General features: G+C 49.3%; 1 protein-coding gene across 1 annotated transcript in view; it reads right to left on the reverse strand.

Annotated features, from left to right (window-relative positions):
* Positions 1-27192, reverse strand: part of LOC147733269 (sperm-specific sodium:proton exchanger-like) — a 7973824-nt gene that overhangs the window by 422691 nt on the left and 7523941 nt on the right. The window contains exon 22 of the mRNA XM_086956195.1: positions 24108-24293. Coding sequence (XP_086812321.1) covers positions 24108-24293 — 186 coding nt within the window. The remainder of the gene's footprint in view (positions 1-24107; positions 24294-27192) is intronic.

Genomic DNA, 27192 nt, shown 5'->3' on the forward strand with positions numbered 1-27192 from the left:
ATACACCAATCATGTTGGTAAGGTTGCGGGAAAATGCTATGGACTCCTGAAGGTCCTGAGGAAAGTCCTGGACCTTTTGCCCCTCAGCTCCAGAAAAACTATGGTACACGCATTGGTCACCTCCCATCTAGACTATGGGAACTCCCTTCTTTGCGGACTTAGCAAAAAAGGCCTAATACAGCTACAACGAGTCCAGAACGCAGCTGCTAGGCTGGTCTTTAACCTCCCTAGGAGAGCCTCTGGGAAACATGCACTACGTTCCCTCCACTGGCTCCCAATAAAGGAAAGAATCAAGTTTAAAACCATGTGTATAACCCACCGTATAGCTCACAAAAAAGCACCTCCTTACCTTCAGGACCTGCTTCCAGTCTATCGCCCCTCACGTTCTCTTAGGTCGATGGGCAGCATGCTTTTAGTGGCACCTCGGATACATAGAGCAAGGATGGGAGGACGTTCCTTTAAACACCATGCCAGCAATGACTGGAATAACCTACCCATCGATTTAAGGATGGAGCCGTCTGAAACCAGGTTCAGACAGAGGCTGAAAACCCACCTTTTCCCCAAGTTAAACTCAGTATAGCAGGCCCGGATCACCCTCTGTGAACTAAGCTGAAGAGATGTAGGTAGGGCTGTCAGCGCGGGGACGCACTGTTCTCTGTGCAACCAAGCGCTTAATAAATGTCATTAACCTAACCTAACCTAGCCTGAGTGGGGAGCGTTCTGGGGTCGGAAGTGAATTCGGTAAGCACCTTAAAGATTTCCTTAGACTGACAGGGGGCAGATAGGATTTTTCCAGAGGCATATGTTTTTTTGGCATCCAAGATGGCAAGTTTGTACCTATTGCATGCAGTCACATAGGCATCTCTGCTTGGGAAGCAGTAGTCCCTCCTCCACTTGCGTTCAAACTGGCGGAGTTCTAAATGAAGGGCTTTTAAGTGGGGGGTGAACCATTTGTGGGAATGACAGTGGCGGGATTGGGGAAAGTTAATAAGGGGGGCGAAGATGTCACTGGCTGTGGTGAGCCAGTCTGCCACGAGCCTGCAGAGCTCGTCGGTGCCAGTGTCATTGGGTAGCAGGGGAAACGTTTGGGAAAGATGATCCGATAGTTTGGAGGGGTCGACAGCCTTCCACTTGCGAGCCATGCCACCCTCCCGTAGGGGGGCCCTAATCCGACCAGCCGCCGAGAATGTGGTGTCGATCAGAAAGTGGTCTGACCACACACAAGGTGTTATGAGTGGGCGAGAGGACGTGACTCCATGGGTCCAGATGTGGTCGAGGATATGGCCACCCTTATGGGTGGCTGACCTGACTAGTTGGGTGAAATTCAGGCTCGAGAGACCCTCGAACAGTTCAGAGGCATGCGGGCCAGCGTCCTCGTGCTGGAACCAGTAATTAAAGTCACCAATGATGACAGTACGGGGGGAGCAGGTAGCAATATTGGTCAGCTGGTCGATAAAAGATGAAGGGAAAGAAGGCATAGAGTGGGGGGGACGATATAGTAGCACCAGAGTGACTGCACCTACCTCAGTCCCCAGGCTAAGGACCAAGGTATCCACTTCCGACAGGGTCATGGCCGCTGAGGCAATGATCTTAAGATCCTTGCGGATGATTGCCGCCACCCCTCCCCCGATGCGACCCCCTGCTCGGTTGGTATTCAGCAGGAAATAGTCGGGGGGTAGCGTGGCCAAGATATCTGGGAGGGAGTCGTTGGTGAGCCAAGTCGCTGATAGCAATAGGGCATCGGGGCTTTCGGACATAAGTAGCTGTAGGATATCGACTTGGTGCTTAACCATTGAACGGGTGTTTAGATATAAAACCCGAATGGACGACTCCGTGAGAGCCGGAGCAACAAGTGATGGTGTCGGCGCAAGGTTAGGGGTTGAAGTGCCTGCAATGCCAAGAGATGTAATGCGAGCCCAGGTGTCGGAGGGGAGAGGGCTGGCGGAGGCATGTAAGCACCTGAGGGCGGAAGGCGAATAAGGTACAGGAGTGGCAGCATCCCAGGCCCCTGGCCCCATCCGGCCGCAGACGGGCGCAGACGGGCTTAACTCAGGCGCAACTCCGGCGCGCCTACTTCGCGCCCGCTGCGCTCGTCCGCTGCGCTGACACATAAGGGCCGTTTATATAGGGGCGGGACGAGGGTGGAGTGTCATGGCTACACTCCGAAGGAACAAGCCCAATCCAAGATGGCGCCCGCGAGCGCTGAGAACCGGCGGTTCCAGGCAGCCCCCAGCCAGCAGCTTACCTTGGGAAAGTAAGGTTTTGAAGTTATTTTGCCTGCATAACGAAAGGGTATGTTAAAACAGTATAAAAATCAAAAGTATCCATACCCAGCAGTACTCCCAGACCCCGAAACCCATCCACAAACACCAGGAAGCCCCCCAAACAGGCCCCCGAAAACGCTACATTGAGCGAAATGTCAGAAATAGCAAAAACGTTTTCCTCATGGATTTTGTCCAAACCACTTCTATCAGGTATTAGACCTTCCCAGCAATGCCCAAAGACCCGCCAACCCACCCGCAAAAAAGCACAACACCCCTAAACAGCCAAAAAGGAAAATCTCATACCTACAATATTTTTCGGCCTTCTGTCCAAACGCGCTGTGCAGCTAGGTCATAACTCGCGTTTTCCACCATGGACTTTCTAAAAATCAAATGCAATCAAAATTAGACTGTGCCAGCAGTGCTCCCAGACCCCAAAACCCACCCCAAAACACCCAGAACCCACCAAAGAGCACCTCAAAGACAAGCAAGTCAGCAAAAACGCAAATTGAATTTTGCCTCCGATTTGGTCCAAACCACTTTTATCCGGTATTAGAGCTTCCCAGCAATGGCCCCAGAGCCGTCAACCCAGGCGAAAACAAGTAGAAGACCCCCAAACAGCCAAAAAGCAAAAGTACAAAAATGGAGACTAAGTCATTTTCATGGCATATTCCAAAATCATCCGCGCGCGCTCTGCACCAAGGCCCTAACTCCCCTCTGCCACCATGGATTTGCTTCAAACCTCTTGCAATCAAAAGTATCCATACCCAGCAGTGCTCCCAGACCCCGAAACCCACCCACAAACAACAGGAAGCCCCCCAAACAGGCCCCCGAAAACGCTACATTGAGCGAAATGTCAGAAATAGCAAAAACGTTTTCCTCATGGATTTTGTCCAAACCACTTCTATCCAGTATTAGACCTTCCCAGCAATGCCCCAAGACCCGCCAACCCACCCTCAAAAAAGCACAACACCTCCAAACAGCCAAAAAGGAAAATCTCATACTTACAATATTTTTTCGGCCTTCTGTCCAAACGCGCTGTGCAGCTAGGTCATAACTCCCGTTTTCCACCATGGATTTCCTGAAAAGCAAATGCAATCAAAATTAGACTGTGCCAGCAGTGCTCCCAGACCCCAAAACCCACCCACAAACACCCGGAACCCCCCCAAAGAGCACCTGAAAGACAAGCAAGTCAGCAAAAGCGAAAAAAGAATTTTGCCTCCGATTTGGTCCAAACCAGTTTTATCGGGTATTAGAGCTTCCCAGCAATGGCCCCAGAGCCGTCAACCCAGGTGAAAACAAGTAGAAGACCCCCAAACAGCCATAAAGCAAAAGTACAAAAATGGGGACTTAGTCATTTTATGGCAATTTCCAAAATCATCCGCGCGCGCTCTGCAGCTCGGCCCTAACTTACCTCTGCCACCATGGATTTGCTTCAAATCTCTTGCAATCAAAAGTATCCATACCCAGCAGTGCTCTCAGACCCCGAAACCCACCCACAAACACCAGGAAGCCCCCCAAACAGGCCCCCGAAAACGCTACAATGAGTGAAATGTCAGAAATAGCAAAAACGTTTTCCTCATGGATTTTGTCCAAACCACTTCTATCCGGTATTAGACGTTCCCAGCAATGCCCCAAGACCCGCCAACCCACCCGCAAAAAAGCACAACACCTCCAAACAGCCAAAAAGAAAAATCTCATACTTACAATATTTTTTCGGCCTTCTGTCCAAACGCGCTGTGCAGCTAGGTCATAACTCCCGTTTTCCACCATGGATTTCCTGAAAAGCAAATTCAATCAAAATTAGACTGTGCCAGCAGTGCTTCCAGACCCCAATACTCACACACAAACACCCGGAGCCCCCCCAAAGAGCACCTGAAAGACAAGCAAGTCAGCAAAAGCGCAAGAAGAATTTTGCCCTCGATTTGGTCCAAACCACATTTATCCGGTATTAGAGCTTCTCAGAAATGGCCCCAGAGCCGTCAACCCAGGCAAAAACAAGTAGAAGATCCCCAAACAGCCAAAAAGCAAAAGTACAAAAATGGGGTCTTAGTCATTTTCATGGCAATTCCCAAAATCACTCCGCGGGCGCTCTGCAGCTAGGCCCTAACTCTCCTCTGCCACCATGGATTTGCTTCAAACCTCTTGCAATCAAAATTATCCATACCCAGCAGTGCTCCCAGACCCCGAAACCCACCCACAAACACCAGGAATCCCCCCATACAGGCCCCTGAAAACATGATAGTGAGCAAAAAGTCAAAAACGTTTTCAAGTCTGATTTGGTCAAAACCAGTTTTATCCAGTATTGGACCTTCCCAGCAATGCCCCAAGACCCGCCAATTCACCCGCAAAGAAGTAGAACACCCCCACAAGTGGAGAGTCTTCTTCATTAGGCATAATCCAGCCCTCTGCTTTGAGGGAAATAAGAGTCTGGAGGAGGAGGATAGAGGAGCATGTTCTTGTGAACTTGTGAACCTGAGGAATGCAGACTGCGGCACCTTCAAATCAATAAGCAAATAAGTGAAGACAGATCTGCCGATGGGCTTGTTTTTGTGATTAGGTGATTAAAGTTTTAATTATATTAACTGTGCAAAACAAAGAAAGACAGACACACAGGAATAAAAGTGAATAAGGACGAAAAAGAAAGTTATTGATTCATTGGCTCATTTTCAGGGCTTGGTGTCAGGGAATAAGAGTTTGTCCTCATAATCTGCAAATTCAGGCAGGAGTAGGTCAGTGTCACCTACCAGAGAAGAAATTCCCTCATTTAAGTTGCTGTCCTCCTCGTCTTCTTCCGGCGTGTATTCTCGTACTTTGTAAACTGGTGGTATGAGGTGCTGATTCATCTTGATCATTGTTAACCTCCCCACATTTTTGGGCGAGAGGCGGGTCTGCAAGTTAAAATGCCACCAGCAGCACTGAAAACACGTTCAGAAGACACACTTGCGAGTGGGCAAGACAAGTAGTTTATAGCCAGGTTGGAGATCTGTGCCCACAATTCTTTTTTCCCATGCCAATACGCCAATGGGTCAGCATTAACATAGACCTCTGTTGAGTCATTCAGATAGTCCTGCACCATCGACTGAAGGTTCTCCACGGTTCCTCCACTTTGCTTACTTTTTGCTGGGACCTTTTGAGAACCAAACCCAAGTAGAGTTAGCCAATCCTCTTCTTCCCCCAATGTTACTGTTGTGTCTGGTGCAGATGATCCGGTTGCTGGTGTTTTTAACGGCTGAGAGGTCACTTCTGCCACAGCCACAGGTGCAGAAGTGGATTCTTTTGACTGGGGATAGCCTACTGCCTTTTCCTTCAATTTTCTGCCGTTCTCTTTCAAACCTCATGGCTGACAAGGCTAGCCAATGTTTGTACTTTGTAACATCTTCATCACCAAAAGGAAAGAATGCTCTGCCTGCCAGCACCTTTTTGTAGTGTGGATCCAGAATAGTGGCACAAATGTAATGCTGTTCTGAGTGGATCATTTGAAGACATTCATCGCCAAGTAGGCGCTCTAATAATTTCACCTCCAAAAAAAAAGCTTCTTGCTTTTCTTCATCTTTTTGAAACATAGAAGACACCGCCTTCAGTTGGTGCTCCAGCATGCGCAACAATGGGATAGCTTTTCCCAAATTACAGAGCCTCCCTACTGACTGCAAGCGCGAAGACCTCAAAAGGACGAAGCATGTCTGTCAGGCTTTTAACTAGCTTCCATTGCGCTGCATCTAGCCTCAGGTCCTTCTGAGCTGTACCCAGTGTTAAGAAATACTGATCGAGTACCGTAAACTGCTCATACAGATGCTCAAGCATGTAGAAGGTTGAGTTCCAAGGTGTTGGCACCTCCGGGATGAGTTCTTTCACTGGCATTCGACGTTCATGTAGCAGGCCCCTCAGATGCTTCCGGGCCTTAAAAGAATGGCTGAAATGGTTGCACATTCTTCGGCAGGTGGCCACTAACTCGCACACTGGACTGTTTTCACTCTGAAATAGTTACCCAGATCCATGGCCTTAACTACATTGGCGCCATTATCCGTGGAAACATAACCAATCTTGCATTTTTTTGGGGACAGCCAGTGAAAGACATGTGTGTTAAACTCATTCAAAATGTTTTCTGCTGTATGACGTTTCTCCAAGCCAAACATGGCTAGTGTTGCATGTTTCCGAGCAGCTTTAAAAACTTGGTCCGGGTCAACACCTGCGTTTAGCTTTGCTTTAACGCCTGAAAAAGAGACCCAGTGTGCAGTGATGCACATGTAATCAGTGCCTGCGCCACTGGTCCACATGTCTGTTGTCAGTTGTATAGTGTGAACAGCACACGTCTGCAAATCTGCCCCAATCACCTCCAGCACATCTTCATGTAGTGCTGGAACCGCAACTCCGGCAACTCTAGCAAAATGGAACCGGCTAGGAACCTTCCATTTAGGGCTGAGCGCTGCCACTAATTCTAGAAAACCAACCCCTTCTACAAAAGAAAAAGGGAGAAGGTCCAGAGCTAGCATTTTAGCCAGCTTAGTGTTATACAGACACGTCAGTGGGTGGTTGCGTTCATATGGTGCTTCTGAAAACAACATGGTTCTAATGTTGGCCTGGACTATTTTACGGGATGATGATGATGATGACTTCTTCGACCCAGTTACGCTCGCTGATGAACTTTTTCGCATTGGTGTCTCACTTTCTCCCACACTCCTAGTGTGGCTCACAGGGGGTGTGCTGACAGGGGTACTGGGTGTAAGTGAAGTGTTTGACGCTTCTTCCTCCTCGTCATAATCAGATGAAACATGAACGTTTTGTTGATTTGCAATTTGGGCTTCCTTGATCTCCTTTAGGTGCGCAAACCATTGGACAGCATGCTGTCTCTTAAGATGACCTCTCTGGCCTCTGGTACTATAGTTGGTACCAAACCTACCACGACTAACTGCAAACTTACAAATGCTACAAATGGCTATGTTTTCCTTTTTTGGGCAAACACTAAAGAAGTCCCAAACTGCTGACTTGAAATGTCTGTGGGGGCCTGAGGAGGCGATACTGGTGGTGGTCATGCTGCTAATGCCAGATGAAGTGGAGGATGTGTATTGCCAAACTTTACTACGTTGTGCACTTTCACCATAACTAATTGAGGTCGAGGTGGATGGAGGTCCCTTCTGGCAAGGAAGAAATATGGAAGCGGTAGGTGGTGGTGTACTAGTTACCTCCAATGATGGTGTTCCCATTGCCTCCTCGTCGACAACATCATCACGCTCATCAGCTTTTCGTGCTAGGGTCAAAATGTCTGTTTGCTGCATGCCCACTGAGGCTGGAGTGAAGCCTATGATGACTGCGCCGTCGTCGTAAGAGTCTTCATCAGCAGGAGTATACACCACTTCTTGTTGAGCGTCATCACACTCCATAACTATGAGAGTTTCGGGGACATTCCTTTTACGCTTAGCTACCTTTGTCAGATCACGCTCTTCTCAAAATGTATTGATAGAGCTTTCCACGTATGGCGCTTCATCATTTAATGACACACAGCTTCATATTTCGTCAATACCAGGCCAGATTTCATCGGGCCTTCACGTGTTTTTTAAGCGCCACCGAAATCACGTTATCAACCACGATGGAAGCACTAGGTGTAGCCCTGTCATAAGCATCTTTTTCCTCACATAAAAATGTTTATGGCATGCATGACTTGTGAATGAGTGGCTCAACACGTCTGAATGACACTGCACAGGGGCAGCCTTAGGCATGTGCAAGCTGTGCACCTGCACCGGGCCACCAAACCCCAGGGGCCACCATGCCAATATACATTCTTAATACAATAATCTTCTGAGGATGGATGCATATTTGCGTGGCGGCCCCTGGCAGGGATTGTTCCACTTCCAAACGCCCTGACCCCCCCCCCTTCACTGACCTCCGCGCTCCGCCCCACCCGGAGCCCCCTACCTACGCTCCCTGCCCAGGGCCGCCATGAGCCTAGAGCCACCCCTGATCATGGTGTGCCTCACTCTCAGGCGGCAGTGGTGGTTCCCAAGTTAGATCCATATCATCAGAAGGAGGTGGGCTTGAAAAAGATGTAGACACCACCCTCGATATTTCCCTTGTGAGGGATGTGGAAGACAATGAATGATCATCAGGAGGAGTGGCTTCCTCAAATGATACCTCGGCTTGAATGTTGATTTCCTGATGTGCCCCTACTTCGGGAGGAACAACTATTGTGGGCATTTGTGCCCCTCCATGCACCTCTGCTTGAGCATCTCCTTGCGCTGCCACTCCTTCCACATGCACTTGGGCTTGTACTTGCACATGTGGTTGTTGTTGCGGCTGTGGTTGTTCAACACTCGTCAGATGAGTTACAACAACCTGTGTTGATTGAGGGACATTGCTGCTACTTTCTTGCGATGACCCAACATCACTGGTTGATGGTGATTGAACAAACAAGTAGACTGGCTGCCTCTGCAGCACTCAAGGGCTTGGACTTAAGTTGGCGTGGTGGTGGTGGCACTGTCATATAGTTATTGCTTTTCTATATATTGTGTTAAGTTAGCATGAGTTTATTAAATGTTTAAACAACATATTTTCCTTCGACTTCAGTTTGCACACGGCACATAATTATTATTGTAGCTTTAAACCTAGACGAAAGATGTGATTTATTTGAGAATAATATGTTATTGCTCTGATATCAGTCGTGCTTGGTACACTTGGTACACTGTCTGCACACTGAGAACTATAGCCTCTAAGAATAACCTAACACAAGGTTGCTGGGAGGCCTGATCCTCGCACCACATTAGACATAACACAAATAATGTTGCTGCCAACATTGGGCTCTACACAAGTTTAAGATAGAGTTACTGAGAATGCAAAAACACACTTGATGGTGCTTCGCATGCAGAGAGTTGGTAGCTGATGATGTGATCTTCTTCTGCTGACATTTAGAGGTATGGGCCTGCCCTGCTAAAACCCAAATGAGACCTTCTTAGATATAATATAGCATGCTAAATAGGGTGCCCGAAATATAAGTGATACAGATTTCTATAGATTTTTGCATTATAATATGCTATCACCGTTCGCTTACTATGGACTAGTGACTATGCTGATAACTCTGATTTTTATAATATGTATGTTGGTATTATATAAGATACTGCATTTGAGAACCTTGCATTGAAAAATAAATATTTCAAACTTGCACGTGTGTTCTTTAAAACCCCGTTGTGGTTTGAAATGATTATAGAGCGAAAGAGTGTTCATGTGTTCCACGATACCTGAGGTACCCTAAGTTCATGTTTTGGTTTGTCTAAGTCATTGGGAGTTTGTTATGACCAATGAGACACTGTAGCTAGCTCAGTAAGGGGATTTCTGATACTAAGGTGAGTTTTGGGTCACCCTAATTCACCCAGGTTCTAGATCTCTGTGCACAGTTCTGTGGGAGAACGGAAACCCTGCTACATGGCGCCCAACGGTTGTTGGCCTTATATCATGACACTCAAGTAGTATATCATTCAAACCTTAACCCCTTCATTCCCGTTTCCGTAAAACGGCGGTGTCGGAAAAACCTACCTATTTTTGAAATAGGTCTTTTCAAGCTTGAATCCATCAAAAAACGGTTTCCTTGAATTACTACCCAGTTGTGCTACAAAGTAATCTTTGTTTTTTCATGTTCCTGTGCAGTCATGGCACAAGCCGTGGACATCCCGCTGCATAGTCGCATTGCGGTGTGGGACCATTTACGGGCTTATGATGTCCCTTTGGAAGGCTTGGCTGTGGTTCTGGTGGTGAGTGCGGAACATGCTTACCCTTACGAACTGTTTTATTCGTGGGTGACATTTCCGCCAGTGGACGCGAATTCTGGTGTGTTCCACTCATACACTCCGTCAGCTGTACCTGCTGCATATGCTCTGTACAGAGCACAGGAAGTACCTATTGATGTTTGGCAGCATGGAGTTTGGTTTGTTGGCGCCCTACCACACGCTTTAACCGCTCCGAGGTTAGGTCCTTTGTCCATTCCGGGCACACCTTGGCCCACTTTGGCTGGATTTACCCCTCACCCTAATTGCACCACTTGTAACGTGGGTGACCTGCGACGTCTTCACGAGGTCGCGGTTGAAGTGATTAGGGCACTTGTTCATTACACGAGTCGTAATGTTCAAGGCGCAGCCCCTAGCGGTGCGCAGCTTCAAGCAGGTCAGGCTGGTTTGAAAATCAGTCCTGTCATGGTGAATTCCGTAATGGGCAAGAAGCCCCAGGATAAGGATGACTTTCCTTTCTGGCTTGCCGAGAAATTCGACCAGCTGGAGGCTGTGTTTACTAATACGAATCCTGGTGAGAAACACCAGATTCTTACGCTTAGTTTGCCGAAAGATTTGGCCCCTGAGCTTGTTGACTGTGAAACATGGGGTAAGACTTTTGCAGCGGTCTATTCGAGGTGCTTTGGCTCCCCGTCTATGTCCAATCTGTCTGCGGTCCTTAAACGTGTTCAAGATGATCACGGACCGGAGTCAGCGGTTGAGTTCGGTATGCGCCTGTGTGGCTCCTTTGAGGTGGTTTGCGATCTGATCCTTGCGAATGTCAAGGGGGATGCAGTGAACTTCCAGGTGGCTAACGCCTTGGCGTTGATTCCCGATGCGGACAAACCCCGTCAGTTAGCAAGGATAATTGTGGCGGCTTATAAAATGGTTGGCCGCAATGCCAAGGGTCTTAAGACTTTTTCTGATAAGGAGAAAAAGCAGCCCCAGGGACAGTCTTCGGAGGCGAATGCTCAGCCCAAGTCCAAAAAACAAAATTGGCCTAAAAAACAGAATCAGGGTAAGCAACAACAACAACAAACACAGGTTTTGCGCCCTGCGTCTCCGTTGCAGTCGGAACGAGTTTATGATTTGCGTGACCGCGCGATGATTAAATCGCCTGAACGTTTTCAGGCTTCTGACCAATGCTCTCCTCGTTCCTTTCAGGACTCATCGGCTCTGTCAACAGGTGGTGGAGGGGGGGGGCAGGGGCCGGGGTGGCCAGCAAGGACGTGGTCAGCCCCGTCCGCGCAACGGTGCAGACAAACAGGAGGGCTCTACACCTCAGAGACCGCAGTTTGCCAAGAAGAAAGTCGCAGCCTTGACAGCGCATCGATATGCCCCAGATTGTGAGAACGAGGCTTCGGAATCTGACTTGGGCTTTGACCTTGCTGGACAGCGCGGCGGAGATTACCATAGTGAGAGAGGCCCTCCGTACACTACTGAAGGTGACAGTGACTGACACTTATGTTGTGATTGAAACAGCAGATACAAGAGTTGCTCCCCCTGATAGACTTTTTGAAATTGTCCTGTTAATTGAAGGTGACATACAGCGTACCGTTAAAGGGGTATTTGGGGAAAATCTTTCGTCTGCATATGACATTTTGCTTTCGGAGGCTGACTGGCCCCCACCTTTTGTGCTCGCAGCTCCACGAGGGGAGGAGGTAATCCTCCCCAGTTTCGCGAAAACAGTTTCGAGAGTGGAAGCGCTGCACTTTGCAGAAGAGTGGGCTCTGGCGCTTGCACCGGCTGTGTACCGTAATCAGTGTGGCTAGGATAAATTGTCCCCGAACCACGAGATTCCTTTACGGTCTCAGCCGCAGCCTCAACCTCAATATCCTATACGACGTGAATCCAAAGCTTCAGTTGCAGCGATCCTTGAACAATTGGAACATCAAGGTGAAATTGAAACGTGTTTGTCCCGATGAATAACCCCCTTTTTACTGTGAACAAACCGGACGGCTCTTACTGCTTGGTTTTGGATTACCGGCATTTAAACTCACATTGCCGTAACCGTGCAGTACAGAATACTCACGGCTCTGCCCTTGTAAATAGTCTTGTGCGTAAGCGGTTCAAAACCACGCTTGACATTTCCAATGGTTTTTATGCCCATTCATTGGACAGTCTAAGTTCCCAATGGACTTCTTTCACATGCGGCGGGGTCCAAAAAATGTTTCGGCATCTCCCAATGGGCTATAAGAATAGTCCTGGCGTATTTTCCGCACGCATTGTCTCTCTGTTGGAGAGGATCGACCCTGATGCTTGTTCCTATGTGGATGATATCTATCTCACAGACGACGAACTTTGGGAGCATCTGTGTTGAGTGAACAGTATTATTTGTAACTTTGCAGACATGGGTTACAAGTTTAATTTTGCAAAGTCGCACATTGCAGAATACCCAGTGTTGTTTCTAGGCTATGAACTAACTAAAAGCCCAATGGAGCGGGGGTGCTGCTCCCAGCTTGGTCCCTAGCAGATCCCGCTGCTGCTGCAGGCGTACTTTTTTTTTTATTCCCAAAAGATGTGGCGGGCGGCACACCAGTCTCCTTGGTAACTTGCTTCTTCTGCTCCTTACTGGCAACTTTCTTGCTAGAGGAGCTATGGGGAACCTTTTTTGGGGCCATCTTCTTCAGAGGTCAGAACAGCAGGCTTCAGTTGCACGAGTTTCAGAGTTGTCTGTGGCCAGACGTGACGTCCCGTGACGTTATGCTGCACACACACACACACTGCTGCAGGACTTCTTCCTGGCACTGGTGGTTCTCTTGAGTCTTGTGCACCTAAAAGCAATGGAAGACAGAGGAACATCAGTTCAGTTATACACCCCAAAATCTCGAAAATCACATAAAAATCAGCACATTCCCATGCCATCCAAGCCCTCAATGATGTTTAAATTCAAGACACCCCACAGAAAGACTAGGCCCATGCACCACTCACTACCCCTGGGCATAATGGATGGAAGCTAGGCAAAATGGGTGCAGGCCTGAGAACACTGCCTGCATTCAAAATGGCCCCTTGCCACCCAGCACATGGCCAGGCCTGCCTTTACCAGCACTCAAAATGGCCCCCACCCACATGGCCTGTTCCCATGAACACCCCAAAAATCGAAAAACACACAAAAATCAGCACAATCCCATGCCATCCATGCCCTCCATGATGTTTAAATTCAAGACACCCCACAGAAAGACTAGGCCCATGCACCACTCACTACCCCTGAGCATAATGGATGAAAGCTAGGCAAAATGGGTGCAGGCCTGAGAACACTGCCTGCATTCAAAATGGCCCCTTGCCTCCCAGCACATGGCCAGGGCCTGCCTGTACCAGCACTCAATATTGTATCACCAAGCAAAAAAAATCTGCTGCGTGCGAATTTGCGGATTTTCGGCAAATTCGTGAGAGTTTGTGGATTGCGAATTTACCAAAAATCCGCAAAATCCGCGAGCGGAACGGATTTTACGCCCATGCTTATTGTTGACCCATCGCTGGACATGCACCTATATGTGGGAAGTCGTACCCTCATCGATAGAATTTTCTTGAGTGTTCTGGTTTCTTGTCTCTCCGACCGGACTCGTAACGTCTGCGTCTTGTGTACTGATGTCGTGATGCTGGTCGGGACTTTCTCTGCCGCTCTTTTGATCTTCTGCGAGTGTCGTGGTCTTGCACCCTATGTACTTGTTCTCTTTTTTCACTACGCCCTGTCTCCATACTTTTGGCATGTTCCTCAGCTTGATCATGCACTCTGGTCATCTCCTCTATCTCATCTAGATTGGGGCATTTCCTTAGCAGCCGCCTTTGAAGGGTCTCCGAGTGACAACCCTCAATTACTCGCAGTTGGATGGCATCCTCCGATGAGAATGTGTCAAAGTTGCAATACTGAGACAGTCGGTGTAGTCTAGATATGAATGTGCTCATCATTTCCTCCTTGTCTTGACGTGCTTGGTGGAATACGTATCTCTCATAATCCACGTTTCTTTTGTGTACAAATTTTTTGTTTAACGCATCTCGCACTTTGTCATATGTTCCTTTATCGTCCGTCGGCAACTCTTTAATCACTTTGCAGACTTCTTTTCCCACCAGATTGCGCAGTGCAATTAGTTTCTCTCTGTCCCCCGTGACTTTTGATCCTTCAATATAATCCTCAAAGTCCTCGAGCCATTCCTGCCATCTGGGGCCCATGCTTCCACCAGCTACTAGAGCCAGTGGTTCCGGGGGTCGCAGATGTGACGCCCCAGTCGCAGCTGGTGCATCTCTGTTTGTTGTAGGATTTGACATGTCCGTGCAGATGTATCAATGACACTCACTTGTGCTTGCTGCTCTTTTGCCACTGTTTGTGTGCTTGTTTCTAGCCAACGCTTCTTATGTTTGCTGGCCTATTGCTTTCGCCAATGCTTGCTTTTGCATGTACCAATGCTTGTTCACTTGCTTCTGGCCTTCGCCAATGCTTGTTTGGTTGTTGCCAATGCTTGTTTGCTTCTTGCTTTTGCGAGTGCTTGTTTTGCATTTATCAAGGCTTGTTTGCTTGATTCTTGCTTTTGCCAATGCTTATTTTGCATTTATCAATGCTTGTTTGCTTGCTTATTGCTTTTGCCAGTGCTTGTTTTGCATGTATCAATACTTGTTTGCTTGCCTCTTGTCTTCGCCAATGCTTGTTTTGCATGTACCAATGTTTATTTCTTAATGTCTTACGCTACCTGACCTTAAAATGTCCGCTTGCAATCCACACATAGGGGATGTCCTGATAGTTGCCTGATTCCAAGATGGCCACCTTTACTGAACTCTCAGCTTACACGAGACTTCACTTTCACTCATTCCCCGGAGGCTGATTCATTCCCCAGGACTCACCAGCAGCCGGTCCTAGAGGCACCAGGGCTTCTTCACTGCCTCTCACACTCCTGAGCTGCCGTAGCATCCAGGTAAGATGGCCTGAGTCTTTAGGCGGCGATCTCTTCGGGGGCACACATGTCGCGACGGCGACCACGTTTCTCGTGCTGCTTGTGACAGGGACGTTTTCCTTGTTCGTTCAGGGATGGCAGGTCACATCATCCCACCTTCGTCGCCAGCTGTAGTGTCCTGCTTGTAATAATGACAGACACTTACTTTGGATTCAGGGAGCTTTATTAACATGCTTCTTACTCGTCCCTGTCCATACTCTAACTGCTCCTTTCCTGTCCTCGCTCCTTCTCTTTCTCCCACCCCTTAGCTCCACCCACACCCAACTACTAGACTGGTCACATCATTACATCCAAGAGTGTCTAGGAGTGCCAGTGCAATCCTTGAAATATCACTTTTTTCGCCAACATTGAACCTGGGAACATCATCCTGAACCACCATTTGGGAGCACACCTCGACATTTAGCCCTCCACGGATTGAGCATTGCAATCAGGATCACAGTTGGGTATCTTCAGTACTCAGAGCACTCCTGCAGGTGTCAGACAACAGAAACCAATGTCTGTGCAACTTAAATGGCAATGACTATTGGCACGGGGATCAGAGCAATATATCCAAATCTGATAAACAATATGTTGTTACAAGCTCCCTCCTACACCGAGGGGTATGACCTGGGGCCAATCGATCTATAAGATATAAGCTGAAAGAGGATCTTCCCAGGGCATAAGTTCATTAAAAGGGCACTCTTTCACCATGTTTGGGGCAAAAGACTGCCTCACTTCTGCTCCAGGGAGCGCCACATAGCTGTTTGGTAGTCCTCTTCTGGCCCACGACTATGAGTATGGCTGTTGCTTCCAAGAGGAGCCAGAGGCGTGAACTTACTTGCATTACTACACCCCCCACCCCCAATCATGGCACCATGTCCAACACTCTCACCAGAACCACGCTACAGGGGCGCCGCAATATGAAAGGGCTTCAGATGGCTCGTACCCTCGCTAGGAGACATTGCCTGGGCCCAATTGTTTTCTTAAGGGCAGCCCGTGGGCCCAAGTCTGGGTCAGGGAAAACACCCTTCCACGAGGGCTTTGAGTGGAGGTCTGCCTCTCCCTTGTATCTGGCAGGTTCACAGGATGGTCCTGACAGTCAGTCCTCGGGCCGTAAAGCGTGTTGGAGCAGCCATTTGAAAGAGGAGCCAGGGAGCACGAGGTCTTTATTTGGCAGCACTCATCATTAAAAATGCCAGGTCTACTGTACATGTGGTCCCCAAGTGGCTGCAGGGGGCTCGTCTTTGAGCTATAGGGCTTCCTTCGGGTGTCCGCCAGGGCCTTTTGTCATTTGGAAAGGCTGTAACTGATGGAGCAGACACTCGTGCTCACTCTGGTGCCTCCGCCATTTTAAATGGCCAAGCCACACCCACAATCTAGGATTTTTCTAACACTAATTCTGTCTGTTAGCATAGAGAAAGGAGGAACAGCACATATCACTGAGGTAAGGGGATCAAAACTCTTCTGGGAGAAGTGGGTACGCCAATGAGACAACACTGCGCTGCTCCTTTGACCTCGAACACTTTACAATATAAGCATAGCTTGATCAGATATAAGCCGTGGACAAACCACTGGAGATGAGAATATCCATCCCACCCTTAGTAAACAAGTGGGAATATGAGGCACTCGTAATGCACGCCTAACCAAGTAAATAGTAGGGTCCTTGACTGACATTGGTGCAAATCCTATACAGGTCCATAACCCTCGCATGTGCCTACTCTGCGGAGACCCAAGCATCCATACTTACCGGCCCCCGCATTCTGCTGTTGCCAAAGGTGGGAAATAATGTCAGCCAACAATACCTGGTATCAGTAATGGTCGTTGTTGGCCGCAGTTTATTAATAACCAAAGACATATTAATAACACAAACTGGTTTCAAGCAATCTTCCATTTTGCGAACATTACTCATCAATCATAATTGGCATATTACACATTATGACACCATCTTGTGATAACAGGTGTCAGTCTTTTTGTGCCCTTCTTAGTTCGAAAATGGGGCTTGTACACAAACCAGTTTGTTGCCAGTCTATTGGTGCTACAGTGGTTGGTTGCCCACGCCTTCTGCGTGTTGCGGAGGGGAGCTTTCCTGTCGGGAGTTAGGTCCCCAGCTCGCTATCAATTGCGCCCTGCCGTCCGGCCGGGTCTGGGCCGCGAGTGCCGTCTCCTCCTGTTACTCCCCTCTTTTATGCCGCCACGTCACCCTGCCGTGCGGCATTCAAAAGTGAGTGGCCATCCTCTTACACACCGCCCGCCGGTGTGTTTTCTTAGCCAACCAGTGTAGGATTTCCGCTAACGCCCCTTCCCTTATCCAGCACTGCGACTTTTGCTGTTCCTTAGGTGTGGGTGGGTGGGCTTCAGTCGTTGTTGCCATCGCGCCGTTCTCCCAGCTCCTCGAATGCGATGTGCTTCTGCTGGGAGTGCGGCGTCGCTTAAATCCTCTTGAGCCCTCCATGCAGGTCTCAGGTGAGTCCCCCTGATTGGGGGGTTCAAATAAAGCCAGGTTGACCATTGGGCGCCCTTTGGGGGCGCTCAGGTCAACCGGTCACTTCCGGTCGGGTGGCTGGTGCGCACCCCGCTTCCGCTGGTTCCTGTGCGCATCGAAGCGCCCAGAACCAGTTTACCCCCGCTGGTGGCACCACAAGGGTTATGGAGCCGGCCTTCAAGCCTCCCCCACCCTTACGGGAGGGTGCGGCGGCCTCTGCAATAACCCTCGCATGTGCCTACTCTGCGGAGACCCAAGCATCCATACTTACCGGCCCCCGCATTCTGCTGTTGCCAAAGGTGGGAAATAATGTCAGCCAACAATACCTGGTATCAGTAATGGTTGTTGTTGGCCGCAGTTTATTAATAACCAAAGACATATTAATAACACAAACTGGTTTCAAGCAATCTTCCATTTTGCGAACATTACTCATCAATCATAATTGGCATATTACACATTATGACACCATCTTGTGATAACAGGTGTCAGTCTTTTTGTGCCCTCCTTAGTTCGAAAATGGGGCTTGTACACAAACCAGTTTGTTGCCAGTCTATTGGTGCTCCAGTGGTTGGTTGCCCACGCCTTCTGCGTGTTGCGGAGGGGAGCTTTCCTGTCGGGAGTTAGGTCCCCAGCTCGCTACCAATTGCGCCCTGCCGTCCGGCCGGGTCTGGGCCGCGAGTGCCGTCTCCTCCTGTTACTCCCCTCCTTTATTCCGCCACGTCACCCTGCCGTGCGGCATTCAAAAGTGAGTGGCCATCCTCTTACACACCGCCCGCCGGTGTGTTTTCTTAGCCAACCAGTGTAGGATTTCCGCCACGCCGCAGGGAGGCTCACGTCTCACTGTGGCTCCCCCCCTGCACCTGGTTCGTGGCTCCCACCTTTCTCCATATTTTCCTTTTTTTTTTTTTTTTTAGTTGCAACCTGCGAGTGACATTGCACCCCACAAGTTATCCCAAAACACCTTCATCCCCTTTCCGGAGAGGTGTACCCCGTCTTGCCCATAGAGTTCCGGGCGGCCCGGGTGGATGAGGCCGTGCCGAACTGATTCCAGGCCATTGGCGAGGCAAAACTTGTGCATCGCCACATTTAGTTTCCTTCTTGCGTTATCGACGGCCTTGTTGGAATCGGCACCTCTCCAATGTTTCCTGCTGATCATTTTGGACCAGACTACCGTCGTGGGTCCCAGCCACGCTGCTGTCTTGGTGAGATCCTTTTGGATGGCTTGCCCGACTGCTTTTCGCCCTAGCCGGGTCAGGTCGTTGCCCCCAAGGTGGATGATCAGGACGTCAGGCAGCCAGGCCGAATCTGCCATGAGGCCGTCCAGCGTCGGCAGTAGCTGCTCCCATCTCATACCTGGCTGCCCTATCCACCGAATGTACGTCGATTTGGGCCTGTTTATGCTGCGGCCCCCTTGCCGCCACCAAGACTCCATCCGGGACACGAAGGAGTGTCCCACCACCCAGACCAGCCGCGGGCGTCCCCCTGTCGAGAGAAAGCATTCTGTTAGGTGGCTTTCTGCGCACCGTGTGCACTTACGAGGGGGGGGTGCTATCACCCTGCCGTGCGGCATCCCAAAGTGACTACCTCTCCTTCTCCCCCCTCGGGGCTTTCTCTCTCTTTTGTTTTTTGTTTTTTTTGTCTTTTTTTTTTTTATTTTTTATACGAGGTGAGGGCGTATGTACGACTTGTACGCCCTGGAGCGCCATCTGCCCACTGCCTGGATCCTGTCCTCTGGCATGCCATGCTGCGCTGCCGAGGTCGCTGCGCCGATCCTGAATGAGTGAGAGGCAAACGATGCCGCGCAATACCCGGCTTTACCTAGGCCTTGGCGCATTATGGCTGTAAACTGGAACTTACTCAGGTTCCTTCCGTCCTTATGTATGAAGAGGGGCCCTCACCAGCTGGTCGAGCCCCCATGTACCTGAATAGCCAGCATACCGCGCAGAGCCCCGACTCTGGGATGCAATGGAGACGTATCGTCGTCTCCCTCCTTGCCCTGTCCGTTTTGGACTGTCTCAGCGTTAGTTCCACTGCCTTCTCCATTGGTTTAATGTCACTTGCCTGCAGGCATTGCTGCGCTGGGCCCGACTTGCTGGGGGCTACTAATTCGCTGATTCGGAATGCTCCGAAGAAGGCCGTCGTGAATGCCGCCCTAAATAGCAGCAGCTCATATTTATCCGATATTAAGCCTGTGAGGGCTCCAAGGAGCTGCCCCAGCTTGGCGAAATCCATGGGACGCCTGTTGTCCTTCTTTTTACCTTCAACCCTCCTCCAGCCTTTTAAGGCCGTCTTTAGGTGGGCCGAGGTAGTGGGGTCCTCGCCTGTGTAAAGCCTGGCAAAATGGGCGATGGCGGACGAATGCGCCTGGGCCCACGATCTCGTTTTCTTCAACTTGAATGCCCATTGTACGAATTTCTCGACTGCTGTGCGAGTTTTCGCCCTGTCTTCCAGCGATTTTAGGCCCCCAACTCTCATTACCGTGCACGCGTATGTCCTGTATCTTCTGTTAGCCTCCGCGGTAAGTGATTGCCCTATTAGCCAGGATAAGTCTACTCCCCCAGGTCCCAGAGGGACGGTGGAAAAGGGGTCATCTCCTTGTCCGCCCCGGGCACCAGTTCTCTGAACCGCTTCATTTGGGACCGGGAGAGTGCGTCTGCTGCCGAGTTCTCTGACCCTGGCACGTGGCGTGCTTTCAGCTCCAGGTTCCCTTCCAGCTGTAATTTAATTAACCGACGCATTAGCCTCAGCATGTCCGGGCATCTCGCTGCGCCGCTGTTAATGGCCTGCACTACTCCCATGTTATCTGACCACAGCGTGAGTTTTAAGTTTTTTATTTTTTCACTCCAAATGGTCAGTGCCACAATGATCGGGAACAGCTCGAGAAACGTGATGTTCCTGGTGAGCCCCTACGCATGCCACTCGTCCGGCCACTGGCTGGCGCACCAACTGTTTCCCAGGGCCGCGCCAAAGCCAAGGCTTCCGGCCGCATCTGTGTAAAGAGCTATCTGTTCGGCCGTTACCCACCCTTCTCTCCAAATCCGCACCCCTTTGAAATCTTGTAGGAACTCGCCCCACACCTGCAGGTCCTGTTTCACGCCTGCGCTCAGCCTGATGTGGTGGTGCTTGTGGGTGACGCCGGCCGTTAGCCCTGTTAGGCGTCTTGAAAATACCCTGGAGGGCGGGATTACCCGAGCCGCGAAGTTGAGTCTACCTATCACTCGTTGGATCTCCCTCAGGGTGGCTTTGTTCCGACCCCCTAGCCTCGCGAAATTCCTTTACTTTGCCTGGAGGCAGCCTGGCCGTTCCTGCTATAGAATCCAATTCTATGCCCAGGAACGTGAGTCTCGTGGTCGGGCTTGTCGTTTTTTCTATTGCGAGGGGGACCCCTAGAGACCTAGCTAGATCCTCGAAGGCTGCCAATGTGCTTGCGCACACTGAGGAACCTGCCGGGCCTGTGAACAGGAAATCGTCTAGGTAGTGCAGTTTTCCACCCTCCTGGTGCCGGTCATGCAGCGCCCATTCTAAGAAAGTGGCAAACTGCTCAAAATATGCGCATGATATCGCGCATCCCATGGGCATGGCTTTGTCAATAAACACCTCCTCGCCCCATTGGAAACCCAGTAAGTGGAAGCTGGAGGGGTGGACCGGCAATAGTCTTAATGCAGATTCAATATCCGCTTTCGCCATGAGGGCTCCTATGCCTGTCGCCTTCACCAACTCGATTGCGTCGTCGACTGACGCATAGCCCACTGAGCAAGCTTCGGGGTCGATACCGTCGTTCACGGAGGAACCTTCTGGAAACGATAGGTGGTGTATCAGCCTGAATTGACCTTGTTCTTTCTTGGGGACCACGCCTAGCGGGGAGACGACTATGCCCTCTTGTGATTCCTTTGGGAGAGGGCCCTCAACTCTACCCAGTTTCAATTCTTTCTCTATCTTGGCGCTAACCACTTCGGGGTGTTGGCTTGCCGACTTCAGATTGCTCGCCCCCGCCGAGGGGAGCGGGCCCTGGAATGGAATAACAAAGCCTTGCTCGAAGCCCTCTACCAGTGACCTGGCCTCTGTTCTGTTCGGATATTTGTTTGCCAATCTGCGCAGCTGTTGTGTAATTATGGGGGATCTGGCCAGCTGGCACCTACAAATGTCCACCAGTCCCCCCCTTTCCCCTGCGTTGGGGCTAACGCTTCTTGCTCTTTTCTCTCTTCTCCCTTTTCGCTTCGTGTTTGGAACCTTTGCATGCAACGGTAGCGTGCTTGCCCCCGCAGCTAGCGCATGCGTGTTGAAACTTACAAGACGAGCCCCATGAGCAGTCCCCCGCCTCGTATCTCCAACAGATCACCTTAGTTGCGGTTGGGGAGTACGATCTCCCGTTCGACCGCCTTTGATACGAACCACTCTTCCCCTTTTGGTATGAGCTCCGAAAGGGCTGGTCGCTTTTTCCCGCCCAGGCCCTAACATCCTTGGCTGTAAGCATCTTGTGGATGAAACCCGAGACATCCTCCTCATTCCACTCCATTTCGGGGTGCCTCTGCATTTTTAATCTAAACCCTTTATCGTACTCTAACCAGGCATCCCCAGGGAACTGCCTCTGTGCTAGGTGGATGTTGGCCTCGTACAGCCACAAGTCAGCAGCGAAATGGGGGAACCTCTCCACTATAATGCATGCCATGATTCTGAACGCATCTAACCAATTGTCGAAAGTGCGCTCTTTTCTGGCCCCGCGCCTTTCTCTCCTGTCCTCCTCCTTCCTGTCGCACGTGGTTAGATCGAGCCCCTCTAGCTGTATTTCAAGCAGCGAAAATATGTCTATGAATTCCTTGCGCCATATCCTCTCTTTTACCGCTAGGGGGATGAGACATGCCAAGCCGGTGGCTTTCGTAGTCAGGGACGCCGGACCAGGGGATGGCCTGATGTAATGATCGTTGACTACCCCACTCGGAGGTGGGCTTCCCGAAATGGGGCCGTAACACCAACCGGGTAGCGGGGAAATTTGTTCCCCTTGGGCGGACAAGCTTACCTGCTCTTGCACTCTTGTCTGACGGGCCCACCCCTGGTCGACCATATGCCACGTGAGACCTGCCGCTTCCTCCGCGCGCTGCTCCCTAGGCCCTGCTACCCCTTGCCCTGTGCCATTAAGTAGCCCCGGCACCAGCGATTTCAAACATTCCTTTACGATGTTGCTAATATGCTCACCCTTTTTCTTTTTGCCGGTCGTCTCACCCTGGTCACTGCCCTCCGGTCTCGACGGAAGAGGTTTCTGCCGCACTTTCCTCGGAGGGTTCCTCTTGGATGTTCTCTTCATCGGCGTGTTTTTCAGCTTCTTGGGTGCGGAAGGCCCTGGTTCTTCGTCTGCCTGTTCCACTGGTCTGTTCTCCTTCCCTTTGCCCAAGTGAGGGTGAAGCCAGTCGTCACCGTGGATGGCCGATAACTCGCGGATCTTCATCAGTACCTCTGCCATCTCGTCTGGCTGGCCTTCTGACATGTTGTGAGCCTCTGCGCACATGTGTGTGGCTTCTTGCGTCTGCGTCAGGCCGTCGGCTGGGGGCACAGCTAGCTGCGTGTGCTTATCCCGGGCTCTGAGCTTGCCGCGGCTTTACCTGTTATTCACTTCGGGGGAGCTGGCATGGCGCGCCGCGTTCCACAAGGCGTCCTCGGCGACGATGACCTGGATCTCCAACTGGGGCCTCGCCGTCTTCCGCTTCGTCCTTCGCCGCGTCGCCTCTCTTCCTTCAGTCGTTGTTGCCGTCGCGCCGTTCTCCGAGCTCCTCGAATGCGATGTGCTTCTGCTGGGAGGGGGCCGTCGCTTAAATCCTCTTGAGCCCTCCATGCAGGCCTCAGGTGAGTCCCCCTGATTGGGGGGTTCAAATAAAGCCAGGTTGACCATTGGGCGCCCTTTGGGGGCGCTCAGGTCAACCGGTCACTTCCGGTCGGGTGGCTGGTGCGCACCCCGCTTCCGCTGGTTCCTGTGCGCATCGAAGCGCCCAGAACCAGTTTACCCCTGCTGGTGGCACCACGAGGGTTATTGCGCCGGCCTTCAAGCCTCCGCCACCCTTACGGGAGGGTGCGGCGGCCTCTGCAAAAATCATCGGTGGCAAAGGCTTGTCAAAATCAACTTCCTGATAGCATGAATGCTGGCATAAGCCACCAAGCAATTAATAAAACATTCAAAGGATGACACTAAAATATAAAGTAGAAAATAGAACAGGGCAAGGACCCTCAAACACCGAGAACCTGGAGACATGAAGCCCACAATCAAGACATAAACACGATTGCTATTTGAATGTTCAGTATGTAGATAAACACAAGAAACTGGGGTGGTTGAGCAGTTGTATATGGGAGAGATTGCAATAAGCAATCAATAGTTGGTGTTGCTCAAAACCGATGCAGTGGATAATGACGACAATTCAAAATCAGCCTTCTTTAAAAATCTAAGAATAGGAACTTACCTCATACCCATAACTACAACACCCATGCATCCACCAACCAAAAACCCTGCAAGGGAGCACTGCACATACCAATCCATCTAGTTACAGCCTGTGAACTCGAGGCAAACAGTGGCATTCATGAGATAGAAATATGGCTTTTCAACAATATATATTCAAATATGTTTTCACTGTTAATCCACAAACTGATAATTTATGATGGAAGGAAGTACACTTATATTAAACAAAACATGTTAGTTCCTCACCTGCACTGCAGTTTCGCATGCGATTGAGAATTCCATTTCGTGCTTGGTGAGACAGTTTACCTCGCATAAAATTGTTCCAATTCCACTATAATCAGTAAAAGGTATCTTAACAGTGGTGTCAGCACTGTAACCTTCTTCATCTTCTTTATCTTTGTCATGTCCAAAACGAGGATTTGAACCATAAAGCTGTTGTAATAAGAAATAAATACATTAAATAAACAAATGCTCAAACAGATATCAAAACAAGAAAGATGGTTAAAAATGCATGAGCAAATGATTCGCAGCTCCATTATGACAGCTTCTATTGATTATTTTTTTCGACAATTTATCACTAGTTTCTCTTTTAGAATATTTTCCAGTAAGGACAAGGAAAAACCCTCCATATCTGCCAGACGTTCTACAGTTTCCATTGTAGCCCACTTAGCAACCTATGCATTCCTTTTCATCCCAAGTGGAATCATTTAGTGCATTCCTACAGCCCTTTTTAGGCCTCGCGTGGCATCAGGTGCGCACATGCGCACTCGAGCTTGCGAGATTTAATGACTTGGAGTAGCGAGGTTAAGCCCCGCCCCTCTTCTCCATTGGCTGGCCTCCTAAACAGCGGCCAGCCATTGGGGAAGAGGTCCCAGTGACGTCATTCATTGGCTCTAAGCCCTGTCCTTTTTGGATTGGGGGGCGTGTTTTCGACATTCTTTCTACCTAGGGACGTTCTCAGTCAAAAACACACCCCCCACTCTGAAAAGGACGGGGCTTAGAGATGGCGATCGCTTGTTTTAGGACTTGTGCCCAGGGTGCAGTAACACAGAGGTCATGCCCGTTCTCCTCCTCATTAAAAGCAAATTTGCTTTTATCCGAGATGATTTTGACCTAGCGCCGGCACGCATAATGATCCATTAGGTCACTCGACTGCAGTGGCAGCAAGGGCGGGAGGATGCATGGCGACATTTAATTTTCAGACGAACAGCCTGTTGCGCCCGGCAAAACCCCCGTCGACAGCGGCAAATGGACACTTTGTGCTCACTTCATCATCTGCCCGTGCATGTCGGTGGATTTATAACCAATCATCCTATGTTAGCCCCCCCACCCCCATTTATTGCCCTGTAGACCTGTTATCTGCTAATGGAATATAACATAAACTGCATTTTCCAAAATTGTCTTATCCATTCTCCACAGCTAAGAGCTTAGCAGTAAAACAACTTCCTGGGTGCACGCGCATAGGATATTTATAAAGGGCGCATGGCAGCATTGGAACTACAGATGTCGGATTAGAACACATTGTTGATTGTAACTTGAGATCGAACATCATTCCGCAGACGGTAATTTTTTTTTTCTTTTATTCTTCTATAGCATTCCAGTCTATTTGTACTTTCAAATATTTTTCTTGTCGATTGCTTTGGGTCGATAGCAATGTCCTGAGAGGGGGAATTTGCCCATGGAGGCGCCCTGATACTAAACAATTTGCAAAGTAGCCTTTAGTCGAATTACACTGTCACCGAGACTATTCTACCGAAGAACGGAAAAAGAGTGAAACATGTGTCAGTGGTTCTGAAAGTTTTAAATTTTGCGAATTGAGGTGTGTATGTTCCTACAGGTACCACATTGCAATGAGTTTGGATAAGGAGTGGAAGGCTACTATGCTATGGCCACTTGATGTGCACCCACAAATAAATATTGGAAGAATGAATTTGAAAAATTTCAAATTACAATATCTGGAATAGAATGGAAGGCTTGAATAAATTCGACTTCATCCCAGCCTCACTTGTGCTTCAGATTGAGAGCGTTCATCGCATGTGGACCAGCGTGACTGCAGCTACGGCATACACTCTGCATTTCGTATTGTGTTCCTAGTACTATCAATTAAGAGCTAGGCCTTGACTTTTATAATATATGATTACACATTACTGAAAGCACAATTGATTCCCAATTCACAGAGGGCAAAAGGCGACATCAAGGTTTAAGAGTGAAGGGTCCCATTGAATAGGGTTGCGCCATTGCCTTATACATTTGCACACACATTTCCTGATTACACGGAATTACACTGATGCAATTTTGCACCAACATTTAGACCCACTGGTATTTTAAACATTTGGCCTCTATTGCGAAAATTACATTTTTAATGATACACGAGTGTGAAAGATCAGAAGGCACTACATTGGTGACTTTGCGCTTCAGGCATGTGCTTCTCATTTTAAAGTGATAGATGGTCTGTTACATTAGTTGAGCGGTATTTTTTTTTAATTTAACATCTCTCTTGGCCAAGTAGGTGTTTACCATTATGTGACGAACCATTGTTTCTTAATTATGGGACTATAATCATTTTCAGTTCTGTCATCCTTTTTTTTAAAGCCGATTATAAGGATGTGTCGGACGGGATTTGTGTGCACAAACTGGAAACACTTTTTCCCTTCCATCCCCCTCCCCCGGTTTAACACGCTGTTTCTGCATGCCAGCGGACTCTGAGCGCGAAAGTCTATGTGGCAGAGATTAAAAGTTTTGTGCCCTCTGATGGAAGTTTAAATTGCGTTGTTTGTTCTTGCCACGAAAAGGAATGTTTTGACAATCTTATTGCTTTTACACAAAAGTTCATTTCTCAAATATGTGCCCTGCAGCTACAGCACTTCTAGAATGGGACAGCAGAGTTTCAGGGATAAAATAATGGAGTAGTGCACCTGAAAAACGATATTGTGCGTCCATGGCGTTTTCTGCATTAAAGGAATTTGCCGCCCTCACCACGTAGTCCGTCATCCATGTAATAGGCAGATTTTAACAGTAAACAATGTTGTTAGGATCAACTGATCAGAAGTTGTTAAAATGTGTGCAATGTTGCTGCAGACACTTAATGAAAGTAAACTGATAACCATCAGCTATTAATTTCTGTAATAAGACATTTAATAACGAGGTGACAGTAGTGTTTAGACAGTGTAAAGATTCCCATGTGATGGACTTGGGGAATAACCTACTTATCTACTACCTACTGGAGCGGGAGCTCTCAATGTTCAGACACAACTCTGGATCGGGACGTTCAACCCGCTGAGCTATGTTGGTCCTACTGACGTGGTCCTCTATTTGAATGCGTAACACCACA

The sequence above is a fragment of the Lissotriton vulgaris genome, chromosome 2_1 (genome assembly GCF_964263255.1).
Source record: "Lissotriton vulgaris chromosome 2_1, aLisVul1.2, whole genome shotgun sequence".
Lineage (NCBI taxonomy): Eukaryota > Metazoa > Chordata > Amphibia > Caudata > Salamandridae > Lissotriton > Lissotriton vulgaris.